Source organism: Suricata suricatta, chromosome 17 (genome assembly GCF_006229205.1).
Source record: "Suricata suricatta isolate VVHF042 chromosome 17, meerkat_22Aug2017_6uvM2_HiC, whole genome shotgun sequence".
Taxonomy (NCBI): Eukaryota; Metazoa; Chordata; class Mammalia; order Carnivora; family Herpestidae; genus Suricata; species Suricata suricatta.
This window is the reverse complement of record NC_043716.1, coordinates 23,435,236-23,456,995: the sequence shown is the minus strand read 5'-3', so window position 1 is coordinate 23,456,995 and position 21,760 is coordinate 23,435,236. Positions and strand designations below refer to the sequence as shown.

At 42.3% G+C, this 21,760-nt stretch overlaps 2 protein-coding genes across 6 annotated transcripts in view; both read left to right on the top strand.

The window, feature by feature from the left end:
* The first annotated feature begins 2,526 nt into the window (after positions 1-2,526).
* PIGW (phosphatidylinositol glycan anchor biosynthesis class W) lies at positions 2,527-5,787 on the top strand. Of its 2 annotated transcripts, none has more exons than XM_029927951.1 (2): positions 2,527-2,682; positions 3,898-5,787. In XM_029927951.1, the coding sequence occupies exon 2, from the start codon at positions 3,912-3,914 to the stop codon at positions 5,415-5,417; it is 1,506 nt and encodes a 501-aa protein (XP_029783811.1). In that variant the 5' UTR covers positions 2,527-2,682; positions 3,898-3,911; the 3' UTR covers positions 5,418-5,787. The 2 variants fall into 2 exon arrangements, with proteins under 2 accessions (XP_029783811.1, XP_029783812.1); XM_029927952.1 differs by lacking the exon at positions 2,527-2,682 and adding an exon at positions 2,741-2,867.
* Positions 5,788-12,396: 6,609 nt separating this feature from the next.
* Positions 12,397-21,760, top strand: part of GGNBP2 (gametogenetin binding protein 2) — a 33,709-nt gene continuing 24,345 nt past the window's right edge. For all 4 annotated transcript variants that reach the window (XM_029927616.1, XM_029927615.1, XM_029927614.1 and 1 more), the window contains exons 1-3: positions 12,397-12,579; positions 13,090-13,288; positions 21,401-21,481. In XM_029927616.1, the coding sequence (XP_029783476.1) occupies positions 13,196-13,288; positions 21,401-21,481 (174 nt within the window). In that variant the 5' untranslated portion in view covers positions 12,397-12,579; positions 13,090-13,195. The remainder of the gene's footprint in view (positions 12,580-13,089; positions 13,289-21,400; positions 21,482-21,760) is intronic.

Below are 21,760 nucleotides of genomic sequence, written 5' to 3'. Positions count from 1 at the left end.
TGAGAGAAAAGACAAGGGCCACACACAGGTAAGGGCTTCTCCAGAGTGACTCACTCTTGTTCCTCCCACCAAGCATGAGGAACCACAATGAGAACCAGGGCGAGCCTAGGCAAAGAGGAAAAGTCTGTTCTATCCCCTGCCAATTAAGGAACAGGGAAAACTTTTATGAGAACCTCTAGAGACTCCCAGGGCTCCTTCAGGGCCAGTTTTACTACAGGGGTTTGAGGTAGGGCTACATATGTTCTGAGTCAGTGTGCCATGGAGGATGAAGACGCTGGAAGACACAGAAGTCTGTCTCCTATCTGTATTAGTAAAGTCAGTAACTGATTGAGCAGGGAGGCTGGAGTCAATTCCTGATGCTCTAGGGAAGTTGTCGTGGGGGAGCAAAATCATAGCTCAGTCATTCACAGGAAAGCCACATCACCCTCCTGGCCCACCTTGATCCCTCATCTTGAAAATGGGGGTAGTAAAATCTACCTTACTAGGTAGTCTTCAGGCGGGCTGTGAAGGTCAATGATGTAACAGAGTACAAATCTGAAATTCACTCAGAGGGAGAATATTGTTAGTACTAATACTAAAGACAGATAATCCATTTGGCGGCAGTAATCAAGTGGAACAGTCCAGTGTCAACATTAAGAAGGCAAGGATTTCAGAGAAAAACCAGTCTCAGAGACAGGGTATTGTGAAGCTGTACCCAGGCCAATCTCTGAAAAATTGTAAGTGGCCCTCAGACTCAGAATTTCCCAGATCTCACACCTCCCTGACAAGGAGGGATGAGGATGAGGGTTGTCTGTACTGAACTAACCCTGGCGGAGACTTTTTCGAGGGTCTGAATACATCTAGCATTTGAAAGAACTCAGGGATAGGGACTTCATGGAAACTGGAAAAAGTAGAGAGAAGGGCCTCAGAAATGTGTTGGGCACATTCACCTTGGACACTAACCATATGCTGTCCAAGAGACAGCCATGAAGAGGACAACCGAGACTCCAGGAAAACAAAGCTCCCTCAACTCCAAGCTAGCTCATTTTAAGATAGTTGATCAAAGGGGGAGCATAGTAGGTTGTGGAGTTAGAAACCACCAGAGCCAAGTCAGAGGAGAGCGGTTTTCTCCAGTCCTCCCAGCTCTTGTTCTCCCCACTTTCGCGGTTACCAGCCAAGAATTTCTGGAAAGGGTGTGACCACTGTGGGCTGAAGGGCGATGGTAATGAACAGATGAAACACCAAGGCAAGAAGCAACCTGATCACTAGCTGCTCCTCCCCAGCCTCAGGTTCGTCCTGGGCTTAGAGGACTGCGGGAGGGCAGACGAGAAGAGTTGGGTAAGGGTCCTGGGAACCCAAGGGGGGCCGCCCCCAGGTTCCTGGCGGGAACCAGGACTTCCTCTCTGGACGAGATGCCCGCCAGGACTGGAGCTCGGATGCCACTCCGGAAGCACCTGGCACGGGGAGAGTACGTCCTTCCCAGGAAGGTGGATGTGACCCCAGCCAAGGGCGCGGCCACCCTGGCGCTTCCCGGGACCAGCCGCCCCTTCCCGGACCCTAGGAGGGCCAGGAGAGGGGCAGAAGCTGGGCCTCAGCCTACCAGTTGAGACTTTTCCCCGACTTCGGGCCGCCTCCTGCCAAAAAGGTGGAGAGGTGGAAGGGACCATGAAATGTTCTTGTTCTTGGCAGGCGCCAGGGGCTGGGTTGTCCCCTCCTGAGATACGAGACGATCATAAAAGAAATGGAAAAAGAGAGAGGAAGACGCCCCGGTTCCTCAGCGCTCCAGGGACAAACATGCCCCTTCGGGGTCGCAAAGCGCTTCGGATCTGGGCTAGGGGTGACACTCACCGGTCCCACGGCTTGAGCCGCCAAGCCGACGCGAAGGCTGGCGGGCCGGGAGGCGGCGTGAAGAGCCTGAGGAGGGGAGGGAAGATGAGAGGGCGGGAGAGAGCCGGGGTGGAGAGGAAGCCGGGACCGCCGGAGCTCACCGGCCGGCGGCTGCTCTGGCACAGTGGCCAGAGAGGGCCGGCTCCTCCCCCGAGGCGGGGCGCGCACCGGCGGCGCAGGGCGCACGTGGTCCGCTGGGGATGCCGGGGTCTGAGTTAAGGCTTCAGATGGGACAAACTACTTTGAGAATCTGGGGCAAGAAGGGAATGAGCCGCAGGCCTCCCGAGTTCTGGCGGGAGAAGCGCCTCGGGGCCTCACAGGGCGGTAGGGTCCCCTTCAGTAAAGAACGCCGTGGTTGTACACTGAGCCGGGCCCTCGGACCCCACCACTCCAACAGAGCCCGTTCAAAGGACTCGGGAGGCTGCGGTGAGGCGCGTGACGTGCCTGCTCCGCTCGGGGCACCTCTGATAGACCGGGGCGCGAGAAGCCCACCACTGGAAGGAAAAGGTGAAGGGAGACATCTGAGCTGGGGAACTGGCTCGGATCCGGCACGGGGCGCGCGCGCGCGCGCAGAATCCGCCCGCCGGGAAGCGCAAGCGCCCCACGTGGGCCGGAAGCCGGGCACGGGAGCGGAAGCGGGTTGCTCCCAGGTGGCTATGCGGCTGCGGTGGGTGTCCGGCAGCTGCAGAGTTCGTAGAGGGCTCGCTGCCAGGGCACAGAGACACAGAAGACACATGAAGTGTAAGGGCTGCCACAGCCGTGGCGCGTGTCAGTCGGAGAAAGGACTCCTGTATTTTTAAAGGCCAGTCGATTTGGGTCAGTTTTTATTTTTTAATTTAAGAGAGCGAGAGAAAGTGGGGTTGGGGGTGGCGGTTGCGGGGGAACTTGCAGAGACTCTCAAGCTGGTAGAGTGGAGCCAGCCACAAGGCTCGATCCCACCACCCTGGGATCATGACCTGCCTGGAAATCAAGAGTCAGAGCTCAACTGACTGAGCCACCGGGTGCGTGCCCCCACCATATCGGTTTGTTATTGTGAGGTATTGTTGACTCAGACCATAAGGCATGTATTCATTTGTTCGACATGGTTCTGGTTTAGTCAACAAACTTCTTCCTGTGTGCCACTTTTCAGACACTGATAGATGACAGATGTTATACATCCCTTTGAAACCACTAACACTAGTGTGTGCTATACACCCATGCCTTCCTGCTTCCGCTCCTTTCCCCATTATTAGCATCCATTATACCTATCTAAACCATAACCTGAAAACTGATTAAAACTGGCTGTAGGGGCGCCGGCGACTGCTCTATCAGTTGGGCAGTCAACTTCGATTCAGGTCATGAGCTAGCGGCTTGGGAGTTCCAGCCCCACATTGGGCTTTCCGCTGTCAGTGTGGAGCCAGCTTCAGATCCTGTCTCCCTCTCTCTTTGTCCCTCCCCCTGCTTGTTTCTCTCCCTCAAAAAAAAAAAAAAAAAGTATGTATGTAAATGAGGTAGGGAGCCTCCTAGGGCTCTAGATGTCCCTTTAGAACTAGTATTTTCTACTGGAAACAATGGGTTCAGAGAGGCTTTTCACACAAACTGAAGTACTCCAAGGTGTACTTAAATACCTTCTCTCCCCGTCCCTTTTGGCTTTGATTTGGTCATTAGTTAGGTGCATTCAATTTGCATTATAAAATCTTAATGACTCACCCTACGCTTTGTAATAGGAATTCCTATCTGACTAATTCCATTTTCAGGGTTTATATTCCAAATTACCTTTTGAGTCTGCTTTATATTAGGAATAGTTGAAGGTTTTGAACTAATTTCATACTAGTAGTATGCCATTCTTATCCTGATGTGTTAGTGTTAGGTTTCTTCCCACAATCCTTGGAAGGGAAATCACAAATTCTAGTTTCTGCTCTGATTTTAAATATTAGGGCCTAAAGTTCTGCTCTGAAACCTAAAAATAAGAGTAAACTCAAGTAAAGTTCACATGTGTCAATTCCACAAGAACTTTGCTTTTCCAATGCATCCCTTTGCTCATTTTCACAGGAAGAAGGAAAAAAATGTCTCAGAAGCAGATGAAGGAAGCTTTTGTCAGTAACCACAATGGAACCAGCGTGCTGGAAGTCACCCAGGGCTTGTGCTTGCCTGCACTCTGTATTGTGTGCAGAGGGCTCCTGATCATTCTCTCACAGGAGAGAATGTGTTCACATACCTGGAGAACTAGATTCTGCATTGACTTTGTTTTCCTTATAGTTCCCATGGTGGCCACTTTGACCATTTTGTCTTCATTTGTCCTCCTTGAGCACCTTGCTGTAATTTTCTGTGGGGCAGGGCTGTTCTATCAAATATACTGCAGGAGAACTTGTGCCAGAATGCCTGTCCAGAAAATGCTTGAAAAATTCTTGAAAATCAGTCTAGAATCTGAATACATTCCAGCCATCTCTTGTTTCCGTGTAATTAACAGTGCATTTACTGCCATTGCCATTTTGGCTGTGGACTTCCCACTTTTCCCCAGAAGATTTGCCAAAACTGAGCTCTATGGGACAGGAGCAATGGATTTTGGAGTAGGAGGTTTTATTTTTGGGACTGCAATGGTTGGTCCAGAAGTAAGGAAAAAATACACAGGAGAGTCCAGATTTTATTATCTTACAAAGTCATTGTACTCTATTTGGCCATTAGTCTTCCTAGGAATAGGGCGATTAGTCATTATAAAAGCCATAGGCTACCAGGAACATTTGACTGAGTATGGAGTTCACTGGAACTTTTTCTTTACCTTAATAGTTGTGAAACTGATAACATCATTGCTTTTGGTTATTTTTCCTCTAAATAAATCCTGGATTGTGGCAATCAGCATTATTGTGTTATACCAGCTAGCCCTTGACTTTACCCCACTGAAAAGGTTAATTTTGTATGGCACTGATGGTAGTGGCACAAGGGCTGGTTTATTAAATGCCAACAGAGAAGGAATAATTTCTACCTTGGGGTATGTGGCAATTCATATGGCTGGCGTGCAAACAGGGTCATATATGCTTAAAAAAAGATCACAGGTCAAAGACTGGATAAAAGGAGCATGCCGTATTCTGCTGGCAGCCATTAGCCTCTTCATATCTCTCTACATAGTTCAGGTAAATGTTGACGGAGTATCTCGGAGAATGGCCAATTTAGCCTTTTGTATTTGGATAGTTGCTTCTAGCCTGATCCTTCTTAGTAGTTTATTACTGGGTGATATAATTTTGAGTTTTGCCAAATTTCTAATTAAAGAGGCTGTAGTACCATGTTCTTGGAAACTGATCCATTCGACTGTCACAAATAAAAAGCATTTAGAATCTCTAGTCTCTGAAGCTGAAAGAAAGGAACCCGGTCTTTGTTTAATCACAGCTATGAACAGAAACCAGTTAATTTTTTTCTTGCTGTCAAATATAACTACTGGTCTGATCAACCTGTTGATAGATACCCTACACAGCAGTACATTGTGGGCCTTATTTGTGCTCAATCTCTACATGTTTACCAACTGTTTAATTATATATGTGCTACACTTGCAAGATAAGACGATAAAATTTTGGTGACCAGTACGGGAAGGAAGTATCTGTGTTATAGCAATATTTTAATGAGAACGAACATTAAATGTGAAGAAAATGGGCTTTTGGCAACCCAGTGTTAACCATATTTTTTTTCAATCCTCTATAATAGTAATGATGCTTAATGTTTTAATGTCTCAACACTATATAAAACAAACCAACAGAGAAAAACCAAAGTCTTGTGACTTATAAAGAAACTGCAGTCATGACACTGAAAGACTGGAGGGTGGGGAGGAAGAATTTAACCATACCATTCTATATTTTTTTATTATATGACATTTATAATGACATTTACATGAAAACATCTCAGTGTGAATTTATTGTATGACTTTTGTAATAAAATTTACATGAAAACATCTCAGTGTGAATTGTGGAATTGTCAACACTTCTTTACTTGCTCAATTTTAACGTTTTTTTTAAAAGCCTAAGTATATGAAAGCAAGTATTTATAATCAAATACTTAAATACTATAACAGTTAAATGCTCCAACGAATGGACTGAATTGTATGATGTAGCTTACATGCCTAGTAACTATGAAACAATAGTTTTACTTTGGGACTGATTATTTTTTTAGCCAACTCTATGCTAGGGATGATAAGCAGGTTTCCTGATATCTTGGAGCTTGCAATCTAGTGGGGAAACAGACACTGAACAACAACTATAAACTATGTTAAGTCATGAAGTATGGGTTGCCAAGAGTGTCAAATCAAGAACTGACCTAAAAGAGTCAAAGTTTTCCCCACAGGTGGTATTCCTTTTGAAAGATTTCATTTTTAAGTAGTCTCTACACCCAATATGGGGCTCTAACTCATAATCCTGAGATCAGGAGTTGCATGCTTTACAGACTGAACCAGTTAGGTGCTCCCAGATGGTATTTTTTTGAGCTAGAGCTGATGGATGGTCTGAGGAATTCACGTGTTTGTGGTTAAGGGAAGAGGTAAACAGCAGAGAGTATTCTAGGTAGAATATGTCCTTCGGCAAAGGTCCTGAGTTGGGAAGATAACTAGTATATCTTGGAACTCAAGACTGGAGCTCAGAAAACAGGAGAGGGTGGATGGTAAGCTAGAGAGGCAGGCAGGGGCCTTATCTACCATGTTAAAGGAAAAAAGAACCAATGAGAAAGTCATGTAGGCTGATTTAATACAACTAGGCTATATTAATGTTTAATATCCTCCTGAGAATTTGAGTCATTTGAAAACTAAGCAGATATTTGAACCAACTGTTCAAAATCTAAGATTTAAAAAATATAAAATTCTTAGTTTCCAATTATAACGTTCCCTGTATATTGTTTAAAGTGGGGGTGGGGGAAGGGGCGCCTGGGTGGCTCAGTCACTTGAGTGTCCAACTTTGGCTCAGGTCATGATCTCACAGTTCATGGGTTCGAGGCCCACATTGGGCTCTGTGCTGACAGCTCAGAGCCTGGAGCCTGCTTCAGATTCTATGTCTCCCTCCCTTTCTGCCCCTCCCCTGCTCGCACTCTAAATCTTAAAAAAAAAAAAAATCTTTTAAGTGGGGGAAAAGAAAGATAAACTAAAATCTGCCTTTCTGTTGTGTTCTATTTTTAAGTAGAAATCTAGTAACAGTGGAAATAGGCAAGAGTCAGAATGCTAATGCTCAGGTTAATTTTATATTTGGGAAGCAACCTACATTATTTTTGTAGTGTAGGTAGAGCCTCATCTAACATTAAATTTTCGATTTTCTGTTTTGATCAGTTGCCTCTAAATTAGTTAAAAATGTATTCCTTACTTCGTTAAATATGACTATTACACTAATTGGTTACTTCAATTTGTTATGTTGATGACGGCTAATTTAGTATTTATGTGGAATTTTTGCTAACTATAATCAATATTTGGAGTTTTTTTTAACTTTTTAATGTTTATTTTTGAGAGAGAGAGAGAGACAGAGACAGAGCAAGAGTTGCTCAACTGACTTAGCCATCCAGGTGCCCTGGACTTAATCTATTACTGAAAGGAATTTTCTTCCTCAAGGAATCAATGTTGAGTAGTTATACAGCTATAAAAACAAAAATCAGATTTTGTTTTCAATTAAGAAGAAAAGATTTTGAAACTTAATCAGTAAGATTATCGCATGTAAATTAAGCATGACTAGGAAAGGTGATTGGTTTTCTTGCCATGTCATAGTGCTAATAACCTACAACTTATCTGTTCAAAGCACTCAGAGAGCTGAGGAGACTCAAACCATATTGTTCTCCCATTAAAAAAAAGTAATTTAAATTATTTGATGACTAAATGATCACATTGTCTAACTGGTCTGCTGCTTCTTGTCAGTAATGGCTACTTTATTCTTTTCTGGGTCTTAAATATCTCTCGAAAGTTTATGTCTCACAATTACAGATAATGAATCATAACTTAAAAGAACAAAGTGTTCTGTTTTTTTTCCACCTCTAGTTATGAAAGTCATGTAAGAGAAAGCTAATGAAATAGCTTGATAAAAACAAAACAATTAGTAAGAAAAGACCATGCTGACTTGGTTCTAGTTTATGGAAGAGAAAGATATTCTTTTATTGAGCTCCAATGTCCAGGTATTGATGATGGGGAAACAACATAAAATAAGACAAAGTTCTGCTTTCAAGGGGCTTATACTTTAACCTGTGGACACTACTTTCCCTTTGAGGAAAATGTGTCTTTTTTAAAAATTTTATAAATTTTTGATAGAGGGAGGGAGAGAGAATGTGTGCAAGCAGAGGAGGGGCAGAGAGAGAAGGAAACAAAGGATCTAAAGTAGTCTCCACACTGACAGCAGAAAGCCTGGTGCAGAGCTCCAACTCCCGAACCGCTAGATCATGAACAGAAGTTAGAAGATTAACTGACTGTGCCACCCAGGCTCCCTGTGTGTCTCTATTTTCGACAGACCCAACAAAACTTCCCACTGTCATCTCATGAAAAGAAAACCAAATTCACAGATCCTCAGATTTGTACAACCATGGCAATTTAAATAACATTCTGCTATTGATTTTACTAACACGTAAAATGCGGTTATTATTGTGAAAACAACAAAATTTATTCTAATTTGTTAATTCTCAACTTGCAATTTTTTTTTGAAGACTTTATCTCTAAGTAACCTCTATACCCAACATGTGGCTTGAACTTATAAACCTGAAATCAAGAGTCCCATGCTCCACCAACTGAGCCAGCTAGGTGACCCATAACTATCAATTTTGGGGGACAGAGAAGGAAGGGAGAAAAAGAAGAGAAGAATATAGTCTGGCCTAGGACCTTATTCTATTGATGGTCTTGTGGAAGGGACTCATTCCCAGCACTTTAATTTTACACAACTTAAGCTGGGGATACCTACCAATATGTATCAATAGCTTGTGTTTAGACGATAACCCAGTTTTCCTTTTATTGAACATTGCTGTTCAATATATATGTAAATCATACAAAGTTTTATTTTGCTCCCTAGGAGTTTATGTGTAGTCTATGAGGAAATAATGTAAGGAATAAATCAGTCCTCTTCTTCCTCTTAAACCTAAGTAGCTTGGCAAATAGCCATATCTCATTTAGGCTTGAGTTCTGTGGCTGGCTCTCACACACTGGGGACCAAAAAGGACAAAGAATGATATTTTGTTGATAATTTATCACCTCTCCATCACGCCAACTGTTACCAGGTGCCAGCAAAATCTCTCTGCTGTTGACTGCTTTCTCTTTCCTTGCCTTTCAAATCCTTCAACCTTGTGTTTCACAATGCCTATATCAAAATTTAAAAATAGGCAACAAATGGCTTTTTTATGTAGTTACTTATTTTGTCAGCTAAAGAGAATTAAGTTCTCTAAAGGCAGATACTTAAGTCATGAAATATTTGCTACAGTAGTATTGGGTTTAGCTGAAGCTAGACATATAGTGAAAATGGGTGCCTGCTTTAAAATTAAGAAGATAACAGGGGTGCCTGGGTGGCTCAGTTGGTTAAGCTTCCGACTTCAGCTCAGGTCATGATCTTATGGTTCATGAGTTCAAGCCCCATGTCAGGCTCTGAGAGCCTAGAGCCTGCTTCAGATTCTGTGTCTCTCTCTCTCTCTCTCTCTCTCTCTCTCTCTCTCTCTCTCTCTGCCCTTCTCCTGCTTGAACTGTCTCTCAAAAATAAATAAACATTAAAAAAATAGATATAGTTAAAACTTTTTTTATTAAAAATTTTAAAGTTTATTCGTTTTAAAGAGACAGTGAGTGGGGGAGGGGCAGAGGGAGAAAGAGACAGAGAATCCAAAGCAGGCTCCAAGCTCTGAGCCCTCAGCACAGACCCGGAAGCGGGGGCTTGAACTCACCAGTTGTGATATCATGACCTGAGCTGAAGTTGGGACACTTAACCGACTGAGCCACCCAGGCACCCCCACATAGTTAAAACTTCTAAAAATTGTTTTCCAGTGGAATAATTTTTTTAGTATTTTTTAAATGTTTTTATTATTTTTGAGACACACACAGAGTGCGAGTGGGGGAGGGGCAGAGAGAGAGAGGGAGACAGAATCTGAAGCAGGATCTAGGCTCTGTGCTGTCACACAGAGCCCAACGTGGGGCCAAATCCACGAACCATGAGATCGTGACTGAGCCGAAGTCAGGTGCCCTACCGATTGAGCCACCCAGGTGCCCCCAGTGAAATTAAATTTCTAAGCATTTCCCATATTGATTTTATCATATTTGGAGCACTCAGGCTAGATCACCTTACTTGCCTGAAAAAGAACAACTTATCTAGCAAATTGTCAATCTTTCTAACCTTACAGTAAGTACTCACTGAATACCTAAAGTATGCAAAACACTGTCCAAAGCTACTAAGCAGTGTGCTTAGTGGATTTAAAAGACAAATCTAGGAGAATTTGGCTGGCTCAGTCAGTAGGGATTGGGACTTTTGATCTCAGGGTTGTAAGTTTGATCCCCATGTTGGGTGTAGAGATTACTTAATAAAAGACAAATGCAAATCAGGGAAAGTAACCTCAGATGGAAAGAGACTGTTGTGATTTCATCATGTTTTATATCTGGGTTTTAATGCCTTTTTAAGACTTAAAAATTTTTTTTACATTTATTTATTTTTAAAAGACAATGTGTAGGCAGGGGAGGGGCAGAGAGAGAAGGAGACACAGAGTCTGAAGCAGGCTCCAGGCTCTGAGCAGTCAGCACAGAGCCTGATGCAGGGCTTGAACCCACGGACTGTGAGATCATGACCTGAGCCAAGGTCCTCGCTCAACCAACTGGGCCACCCAGGCGCCCCTAATTTAAGATTTAAATCCCCAGGGTGAGTACTCAATTCTTTGCTAGTACCCAGTGTATACTCAGTAATGAAAGTTATTAAGATCAACACCTATATATTGAGCTTGTTGTTTTCAATGTCCTTTACTAACCACACTCCAAAGAAGTTTAAAAGGTATAAAGGGGGGGAGCACCTGGGTGGCTCAGTCAGTTAGTGTCTGAGTCTTGGTTTCCGCTCTAGTCATGATCTCCCGGTTTGTGAGATCCAGCCCCAAGTCAGGCTCTGACAGCACAGACCCTGCTAGGATTCTTCTTCTCCCTCTCTCTGCCCCTCCCCCACTTGTGCTTTCTCTCTCAAAATAAATAAACCCCCCAAAAGGAGGTATAAAGTAGGTACATTAATTTAGTCTTTATAATACACCTTTATATCTTAAAACCCACAGTATTCTTTTTTCCTTAGAGGAATGTTTTTACATAAAACATTCAAAAGTCCAGATTTGGGTTATGAAATCTAATCTGTCAAAAGCTGCATGCACATCCTATTTGCCTAGTGTATCTAAGCTATCATATGTTCTGCTCTCCTAACATGGCCAAAAGACACAAATAATAAATACTTACGGGATAATCACACCTTTGGGACTGAACAATGGTTCTTTCAGATTATGATGTCACCTACCCTAACAGTGACAACACAATGTCATAAGTCAACATGGTTAAAGATGCACTGTGGGTTTTTTTGTTGAGAATCTACGATTTTAGGTGACCAAAATACTTTTTAAAGATCAGTATCACTGCTCTAGCCTATTCTACCAGGAAATCTAGATCTGTCATCAGGATTAGTTTTAAGAGCAGCAAATGGATTTATCCTTAAAATCGTCAAGATTTTTATAGGCAAAATACTTCCCAACAATTATCTTGGTTTTACAACAGGCCTCCAAAACCTTCAAGGTAAGAAATGAGCACAAGGTGGCACGCAGAGTGTAGATGAATTGTCTTTACAGTGGATCTGCTGCTCAGGAGAGGGTCGGGGAAGGGCCTTTGGCCGGTACCAGTACTTTGCCCAAGGGAATCCGTGTCCTGAGTCCCTAAGTTAATATTAACCGGGCCCAAGAAGTTTCTCTGGCCAGGGCGCATACAAGCCACTCCTCACATAGTCTCTGAGTTGCCTCTAGTGTAGCAACTACAACACTAAACTGTCAGCACTTAAGTAGTTTCCAGTTTCCCTCTTGACGCAGTCTCAATCAGGGTAGCAGTGATGCGGCAGGCCCCTGGTCAATCAGGGTGTCAGGGAAAGCGCCGTCAAGGATCGGGAAACCAAGCTCAGAGTTTGTCTCTTACTCTCCGGACGCTCATCTCCCTTTCCCCTCACTCTCGCTTTTCGCTACCACGGACTGCGAAAGCCTCAGCTCCTCCCCACTTACCGAAATCCTCCCAGGACCCCGACCTTTGGGTCTGCCCTGAGTCACCTCGGCTCAGCTCCTTTCGGCCCTCGAGAGAGCGGTTCCCAGACCCGCGCGCCAGGAATAGAGGTTCGGGCCTACTCGCCCCTGGCAGCCCTACTTCGGATTTATTCGGGTAGCTAGAGTTGGGGAAAGGGTCGGTCACGCGTCCGAGGTACCCTGGGGAGCACCCAACCCCCTCCACCAGAGTTTCGAAACAGGCGACTAAGGCCAGTCGGTCTACAGTCTCGCGAGAGGAGGCGGGGCCCCACCCAGCGTTCTCGGCCCCTCCCTGCCCCACCCTCCCCACGTCCCTCGCCCTCCCTCCCCCACTCCCCGTGGCGCGAGCCGCTGACTGAGCCTAGAGAGGAAACGGCATTCGGAGCCGCGCTCCCACCCAGGCCGGCCCTGACGCTGGCCTCGTCAGCCGGTAACGGGGAGCAAAGGTGGGGGTCAGGGAGGCGACCGACCACGAAAACGGTGAAGGTCAGAACCGAGAGATCTCCTCCGAGAAGGGTGAGGAAGGGGTCTGCGCCTCCCTCCACAAACTCCGCAGAGCTGAGGCGGGGTCGACCCCTCCCAGGGGCGGGGTCGTGCCGGGCAACTGCAGCCCAGAGGACTGATTGGGCGGGGCGCTCCAAGAAAAGGGAGGAAGGGGTCATCCGGGGATGGAGGGCTCCCCGACGGCGGGAAGCAGGCGGTGGGCTGTGGTGCTGAGGCCGTGGGTGGGATGCTAGAGCTGGGACTCCGGTGACGGGCTGGGGAAGCCCCGGGACCGACGGGTCCTTTCCGCCTCTCCTTTGGACCCTGACTGGAGGCCGGCAGGGGTGGGGGCTGGGGAGGGCGAGAGGCGCGAGGGGGCGGGTCCCGGCGCTGCTCGGCGCTGATTGGCTGAGCGCGTGTGGAATCGGGTGATGGGAAACGCAGTCCTGCTCTTCCGTGCCCTCCTGCTCCACTCCCTCCCTCCCGTGGCGAAAGTGCTGCGCGGCGGCGGGTGCTTACGCTCGCGGGGTTTGGCTGTTGCAGGCAGGAGCTGGGAGGAGGCGGCAGCAGCAGCAGCAGGAGCAGCAGCAGCAGCGGCGGCAGCAGCTGGGAGGAGGTGGTGACGGAGGCAACGGCAGCGTCGGGGACGATGGCGCGACTGGTGGCAGTGTGCAGGGACGGGGAGGAGGAGTTCCCCTTCGAGAGGAGACAGATTCCTCTCTACATAGACGACACTCTCACGGTGAGCGGGCCGGGCCGGGCTCGCCGCTCCCCTGGCAGCTGTTTCCCCTCCTCCCCCTCCCCCAGGCCGAGCGCTGCGCACTGGAGAAAGAGTGTGTTGCAACTCCTAGGCGAGGCCTTCTCTCCGGCAGGCCTCACAAACTCGCCTTTGCAGTGTCGCACGGTAACCCCTGAGGGCCCCTAGCCCCGCGCTCCGTAAGCATTTCGAGCCCCTCTCGCCAGATTTTCTTTCCTTTTTGAACCCTTTTTCTTTCCCCTGTCCCTTTACGAGACGCTGCTTTCGCCAAAACGTGCGTTTCGGAGAGGGATTGAAGGATCTTGGGCGTTTAGGGCCTATCCTTTACGGAATCCTCCTACCCTCGGGAGGCTTAATTATCTGGAAATGTCGCAGCTGCACTGCTACCTGTGTATTTTCTATCTCAGGACTGTAGCTCGCTACAGAAGCATAATTACTGAGAGCAGAGTGACATGCTCATGCACAGCAAAGATTCCCCTAAAATGATTCGGTTTCATTAAATAATCTCATATCGCCCAATGCATTAAAACTCTTTGAAATGGTTGTATTGCTAAGCCATGACTCTTCAAAATGCGTTTTCTTGGCAATAGTTACTCTTTAGTTTACAGGTAACCTTTTCTTTTGTTAATGCAGCAAAATTATTAAATGTGTAAGAGCATTGTAAAAAGCTGATGGCTCATTTTGAGTGTCAAAACCCACTCAGGATACTGTTCTTTTTTGGAGTTGATAATAGTAGAGCATTACTGACCCCTGCCCTGTGTTGCTGTACTATTTCCTCTGAAAGGAAATGGCAGAAATTTGAATTGAATCTGAACAGGAAATAAGTGCAGTTGCCACTATTTCTTAAGAAATGAAGTGAACCTTTTCTAAATACCTTTTGAAATCTTCATTTCGATGATGCTGAAGCTTTGGATTATACATTTGCCTGTTTTCATAGGTGTAAGTCAGTCTCTTCATATTAAGTACGTTTGCCTCATTAACTTATCTTTTGTGTGTGTGTGTGTGTGTGTGTGTTTTAGAGGCAGTTCTGTTTTGTTCTTGAATTTTTTGGGCAAATATCGAAGTTTTTTCAAATTTTATACAAAATGCAAGTCATTGTAGAGTTGCCACTGTATGCCTTTCTGTTTGCCAGTCTCAATTAAGATTTGATTGAGCTGCAGTACTTTAAAAAGGATTAGAAGAGTCTTCCACTGTCTTAATTTGTTAGAACTTTTTAACTGAAACCTTCTGTAATTACCCAAGTATATTTTTTTCCATAGAAAAAGATAGAATGATCTGGCCTGACAGAAGGTAAATAGAATTTGTGTTGGTGCATTCGAAAGTGCTTGTATGCCTTGGTTATGATTTCTGCATTTTTTTGCGTTAAATGTGTAATGGAATTGTATTTTAAGTTTAAAAAAAGCACTCTGGTCCGATGAATTGATGGCATTTCTCAATTTGAAAACTAATAGTTCATTTGTTACTTTCTTCTCTTCCAACTCTAACACCAACACTTTTTTAGAGCACCATAGTTTGGCATTAACCTTCTATGATTGTCCCTGAATGCCTTTGAAGTTTAAAAAATCCTATGGGTTTAGACATAAGATTACTTTTGAGTGTATGATATCAAAACATAGGGGAAATCGACATAAATTTGAATATTTACATTTATAGACACTGATTTTCTCCTTATGTCACATAACCACCTTTTGTGTGAATGCAGCTTTGATGTGTCATATAGAACTTTAAAACAATGATTATTTTTATACCCTGTTCTCTGTACAGTGGTATTAATTTCTAAAGTTTCCCATAGAAAAAGATGTAACCTTGTGCTGCGATATATTATTGTGCTTATTTCTCCAGAGAAGTTGGTATTGGATTGAACCTGGTAGTTGAGTTTTGCTTTTATTGTCTTGTGGACTTGTGGCCAAGGCAGATAAATTTTAGGGTTATTTAATTTATATCTTACAGTAGCTTTTACTTTAGGAAAAGATACCTTTTTTCTTGGCTTTAGATTGGTTTTTGTCACTAGGAATGAGTGGGACTATTTATTGTTTTTTCTCAGAACTTGTGCATAGTCCCTTGATGCTGGTTAGTGGATATTCTTGTCAAGAATGCATTATATTTAAGGAAATAAGTTTCTTTCAGAACTGTCCTATCAAATACTACTTAAAAGAAGAATGTAGAGCAAACACCTGTTAGGGAAGAAGGATGCCTGTAGCAGAAGTTTATGCTCTCACTGGTCCACTGATAGTTTGATGGCAGTGTACCCCTGAAGTTAACATTTGGTCTGGTCTTTGTTCTTAGGGTCCATAGTTACTGAAAATACTTTGTGTGATCCTTAAAGTAGTTTTAGAATCTTGTTAGCACCTAGATGTTAAGTCTGGTTAGGACTTTCACAATTCAGTTACGGATGTATCATTTTAGTAACAGAAACTGAAACCTTTATCCTCAGTTCAACCTGGGATTTTACCATAGGGCCTGTAAAATAAAATTGAGAAGCTTGTATATGAGGAAGTAGCCTCCTCTTTATGTGGCATGTTGTATCCACATTTAAGACTCGTTTTGTAATTTTCTGGGTTTGAACACTAGAGTACAGTGCTGATGTACATGTATTTAAGAAAATACCAAATAAGTAAGCTGGTGGAATATTTAGTAAAGTGGTATGCTGTATGGCCAAAATTCTTTTTAGTGTTACTAGAATTGGAAAATAGCAGATGGATAATTTATAGATTTTATTTTAGAGAAATTTCTGAAGAACTAATAATTTTTAAGTAAGTGGGGTTTTTTGTAAAGAATTAATAGTCAAATTTTATACTGCTTACCAAATAGCCTTTAAAAATTACCATATAACAAAAAACTTCTTAATGCTACTTCCCAGAGATAACTAAGGATGTAGCAGCATTTGCTGTCATTCTAGTCAAAGACACACAAATAGATGCTGAGTTGAGATGCACTGTCTACTATAACATTTTATATCTCGCTTTTTTTCGCTAAGTGTAATACTGAGGACATTTGCTCTTGTCATTCTTAAGCACCTTTTTAAAAAATATTTATTTATTTTGAGAGCAGGCAGAAGCAGGGGAGGTGCAGAGAGAAAAGGAGAGAGAAAAATCCCAAGCAGGCCTCAGACTGACCACAAGGAGCCCGATGTAGGGCTCCATCTCACTGCCTAAGATCGTGACCTGAGCCAAAATCAATGGAAAGAGTAAGATGGTCTACCAACTGAGCCACCCAGGCTCCCCAAGGAGCTTTAATGACCATGTAATAGTTTGTTGGGTGACATCCCATAATTTAATCATTCTTCCTTCATGGATATAGGGATGATTCTATTTTTTTTACTATGAATAATACTGTGGGGATATAAATAAGGTATAAATTTCTGCATTAAAGTTTTTTTTCCCTCAAGCTTTGGAAATACAGTTACTGGATCAAAGAATGAGAACCTTTTATAAAGTTCTTGATACATACTATCAAATTGCTACAATATTGCTGAGATGCAGTTTACTCTTCTAATAATTCAAATAATCTATTTTTTTTTAAATTTTTTTAGTGTTTTTATTTATTTTTGATACAGAGAGAGACAGAGCATGAGAGGGGGAGGGGCAGAGAGAGAAGGAGACACAGAACTGGAAGCAGGCCCCAGGCTCTGAGCTAGCTGTCAGCACAGAGCCTGACGTGGGAACGTGAGATCTGACCTGAGCCGAAGTCGGAGGCTTAACCGACTGAGCCACCCAGGCGCCCCTAATAATTCAAATAATCTAAATGGACTAAGACTTTGATAATTTTTTTTTTTTAGTTTATTTATTTCTAGAGGGAGAGAGGAGTAGAGAGAGAGAATCCCAAGAAGGCTCCACATAGGGCTCGAACAAGGAGATCATGACCTGAGCTGAAATCAAGAGTTGGACGCTTAATGGACTGAGCCACCCAGACACCCTTGATAATTTTTTTAAAGTATATTTTTTATTTTGAGAGAAAGAGAGAACAAGCCAGGGAGGTGCAGAGAGAGAAGCAGAATTCCAAGCAGGATCTGTGCTATCAACACAGAGTCCTTCATGGGGCTCCTCATGAACTGTGAGATGGTGACCTGAGCCAAGATGAAGAGTCGGATGCTTAACCGGCTAAGCCACAAGGTGCACCCTTGATAATGGTTTTTAACAAAGACATTAAAAGATAATAAATGGTAGCATATCCACTTTGGGATTAGGTGTTTAGCATTTGTTAAATTTAGTACTTAATGTTTTCTTTCAGCTCTTAAGTATTTAATTGATTTTACCCAGGTTGACAGATGTTATAAATACCTGTGAGGATGAAGTAAAAAAGTAAAGCTAAATAGTAAATACAGATTTAATAATGTTGGCTAGAGCTCGTGAGAATATGCTAAGAACAGATTATTTGTGGTCAGGAGAAACCAGGACAACTTTTTAAGAGTGAAAGTGGTTAATGGATTCAATAAACTTTACAAGACAGTAATTGCAGGACAATGACTGGTTCTATTTTTGGCTAGCTGGGGAGAGGCAACCTCATCATGAAGCAGAACACTAATGATGCCTCTGTGAAACCACACCTGAAATACTTTACATGACTGTCTTCCTTTAGATAACCTAGAAACTGAATATTAAGTCAAGGAAGTGGTTATAAAGAATGGAGAAAAACAGTGCTACTATCCTCTTTCCCTTCTCTTTTTCCCTTTCTCTTTTTCCTTTTTCTCTCTCAACATTAAAGAGCATAGAGTGATTGGCCAGAAAACAGCAAGGTAAAAAGTCGTTGCCCTAAGTGTTTGAAACACAAGGACACAGCAATTATTTAGTGTAAGTGTAGAGTTTGTAAACCAGGGTTGTATAGATTAAGTACAAGAGAAAATTTAGTATTATGCAAGCCAGTAAAACACAGGAAAAACAGAGTAATAGACCCAACCTTGACATTTATCTTTGCTAGTTAGATGAAAATGAAATAAAGTGAAATGAGCATTAAAAAATTTTTTTTTACCCTGTCCATTGTTGTACCTTTTAGAAAGAATTCCTAATGCAGGCATTGTCCATTAAATAAGACATGTTTTTATTTTAAAGTTTATTTTGAGAGAGAGTACACATGCTAGTTGGGGCGGGGCAAAGTGGGGGGAGAGAGAGAGAATCCTAAACAGACTCTGCCATCACGACAGAGCCTGATGTGGGTCTCGATACCATGAACTGTGAGATCATGATCTGAGCTGGAGTTAAGATTTGGATGCTTAACTGACTGAGCCACCCAGGCACCCCTAAATTATATATATTTTAAAGGTCACCTGATAGGTCTCAATATGTTAGATTTGTTCTTTGGCCTCTGCTTTAATTAAAACAATAAAACATAGTTGATAAGAATAAAAATAATTCATTTATACAAAGTCAGAATTTAGTATTTCATCTATGAACCAAACTAGAGAGACCTTGACTTGGTTAAATAAGAGGCATTCTTTGAATATTCCATAAATTGACAGCTTTGATCTTAATTTTCTTTTTTATGGTTGCAATTGATATGTGATTGGTTATAATGCAAATCAAGATGTTAGTTGCTTGCATGGTAGATTTTGAGTGTCCTCCAGTGTTCTGTTGAGTTACATGGCTTAGAGAGTTTATCAGACCTTTGTTCTGATTGACAGTTCAGTTTCTTTGTGTTTTAAGCTGTGTAGTGATTCTGGAAAACATGTGAGTTTTCAGTCAGTACTCTTAACTATTTTTTATCTTTTATCAGTTTCATGAATCTAATATTGGGATTATTAATTTTTTTAAATTTGAGTAAAGACTGCTAAATATAATACTATGGATCATTAGATTTTTTTTGCACATTTATTTCTGTCATCCTCCCCAGTTCATTTAGGGTCACCTTGTTAAAGCAGACCGGTGACCAGTTTTACTTAGTACTATTGGTAAAGTTAACACAACACCCAGAAATGGCTTCCCCTCTTACTACTACACTCTTTGGAAATATTAATAAGACTATGAGAGGGAAGACTAGAGAGAAGTCAATAAACCTGAAAATTGGATAATTAATCCTTGAACCTATGAGATTTGGATATATAGTCTATTTGTATGAAAGAAGAAGCTTCCAGAACAGTAAAAGCTACTGAGATGGAAGCATGTCTCTTGAGTGTGGTATAATTAATATAGAATTGAAAACAAGAAACAATAACTTTTCCCCTTGGTAATAAATGGTATATGTGCATTGTAATAAATTTGGGAAAGGCAGGAATACATAAAGGAAAAGTCCTCTATCTTTTCATTGCCTAGATATAGGCCACATCTAATACATCATGTATTTTCTTTTTCTGTAAGAAAATGCACACATACAATCATTTGAATCATATTGTACTTGCAGTTTTTCATTTTGTGAAATACAGTGGAGTCCTGGGTTGTTGTTGCTTGCATCGTTGTCCATCCTTCATATCCACTTGTCTCTACTTCACATACCCTGTATTCCCCCCTCATCAAGTCAAGAAAAGATCAGTCTCTTGCTTGCACTTGTCTTTGTTGTTCAGTCTTTAGTTTATTATTTGAACAAGGGGCGCCTGGGTGGCTCAGTCAGTTAAGCGTCCGCCTTCGGCTCAGGTCATCATCTCATGGTTCGTGGATTTGAGCCCCGTGTTGGGCTCTGTGCTGACAGCTAGCTCAGAGCCTGGAGCTTGCTTCAGATTCTACGTCTCCCTCTCTCTCTGACCCTCCCCTGTTCACGCTGTCTCTGTCTCTCAAAAATAAATGTAAAACTTAAAAATAAATAAGTAAATAAATATTAGAACAAGCATGTTTCTAATATGGAGGAGAAAGAATGGTTACCACTATTAAAAAAAAAAACAGGTCTTTGTGGTGCCGGTTGGTGCAGGAGGAATTGTTTTATGATCATGTTCAGCTTGGTTGGGGTATTTGTAGTGTTTTGTTTTTGCCTCCAATGGGTCTTTTATCATGACTTCACTCTTTGAGTATGTGGTTTTTGTCATCTGGAAATAGAAGTTTGTCCTAGCACAGTATGTTTGATACTTTTAACAATGTTTTAGTTAAGATGTAAATGTGTTACTTAATTTCATTGTTTTGAAAGGCATACTTTATTTGCCCTGGCATTTTGATATCTCTGAAATTGTGATGCTTCTTTTATTTGGTGACATCTAACAGTTATAATGGCTCTTTCCCAGTGGTATGTAACTATGGTACTTCTCAAAATCAGTGGTGTCACAGATCAGGTGACCTGTGCTAATTAGTAATTCCCCTTTGTCTTCCTCTGGTAGGGAATTTTGATAATTGAATAAATTTCTCTGTATCCTTTTTGTTCAGAATCAGAGCAAACATTTAGTATGTGCCAAGTACTGTTCTGAATATTCCATATATTATATATATGGTCATTTACATTATAAAATTTACCCTATTTTGTAGTTAAGAGAAATAACTAAATATATGCCTGTCTAATCAGGTTATTTTACTTATTAAATGTTCTTATTGGCCACTGCAACAAACACTTTTTATTATTTTTTTAAATTTTTATTTACTGATCAATTTTTTTGAGAGTGAGAGCGAGCACATGTGCACGTGAGGGAGGGGCAGAGAGAGAGGGAGGAGTGGGACAGAAGATCTGATACGTGTCCTGTGCTGAGAGCAGAGAACCTAATGTGGGGCTCGAACTCATCAACCATGAGATCATGACCTGAGCTGAAGTCACACACACTTAACTGACTGAGCCACCCAGGCACCCCTAACAGACACTGTTAAATATAATGTAATCTTCACAACCTACTCTCTGAGATCTTAAACATTATTACTTAAACTTGTTTTACAAATAAGGAAGCTTAGAATCAAACAGGTTAAGTAACTTGCCAGAGTTGTGACCTAGATTGTAAGTGGTTGAGCTGGGACTTGAACTCTTGTTTGCTTAACTTCAGTGTCCTTGCTTCTGATTACTATACCATATCTGGCTTTAGAAATGTGGATAACTTGAGTTTTTGTTTTGTTTCTAAGTTTTTTTGACGGGGGTAGGGGGACTGGGACATGCAAATCCTGCTTTAGGGGTCTATTTCTGTCCTAGGAGTTTATAAAATAATTTGTAGCATGTGTTCAAAGAAGATAAAATATTGATTTTCATTTCTTGCATATTAAGATGGTGATGGAATTTCCTGACAACGTGCTCAATCTTGATGGGCATCAAAATAATGGCGCACAACTAAAGCAGTTTATTCAGGTAATATTTTTTAAAAAAATCAATGTTCTAAATGGTGTGTGTGTGTTTTGAGGAGTCATTTAAAATCTTACCAAGTATTAATGTCATTTTACCTGGAGCTCTCTAGGTCTTAAGATAGCACTGAAAAAAAAAAAAAAGATAGCACTGAAATTGCTTTCTTTCACTATTACTACAGTGAATATATTTTTGTTACTGTTATGTGAAAGAGATTTGGTGGTGTTATCATTTTATATGGCCCTAAGGCTTTAGTTTTACCATGCCATCTTTGCTTGTTTTTGA

Bases quoted from the DNA above. Each gene is read 5' to 3' on its own strand.
- PIGW (XM_029927951.1), top strand. From the start codon at position 3,912: ATGTCTCAGAAGCAGATGAAGGAAGCTTTTGTCAGTAACCACAATGGA.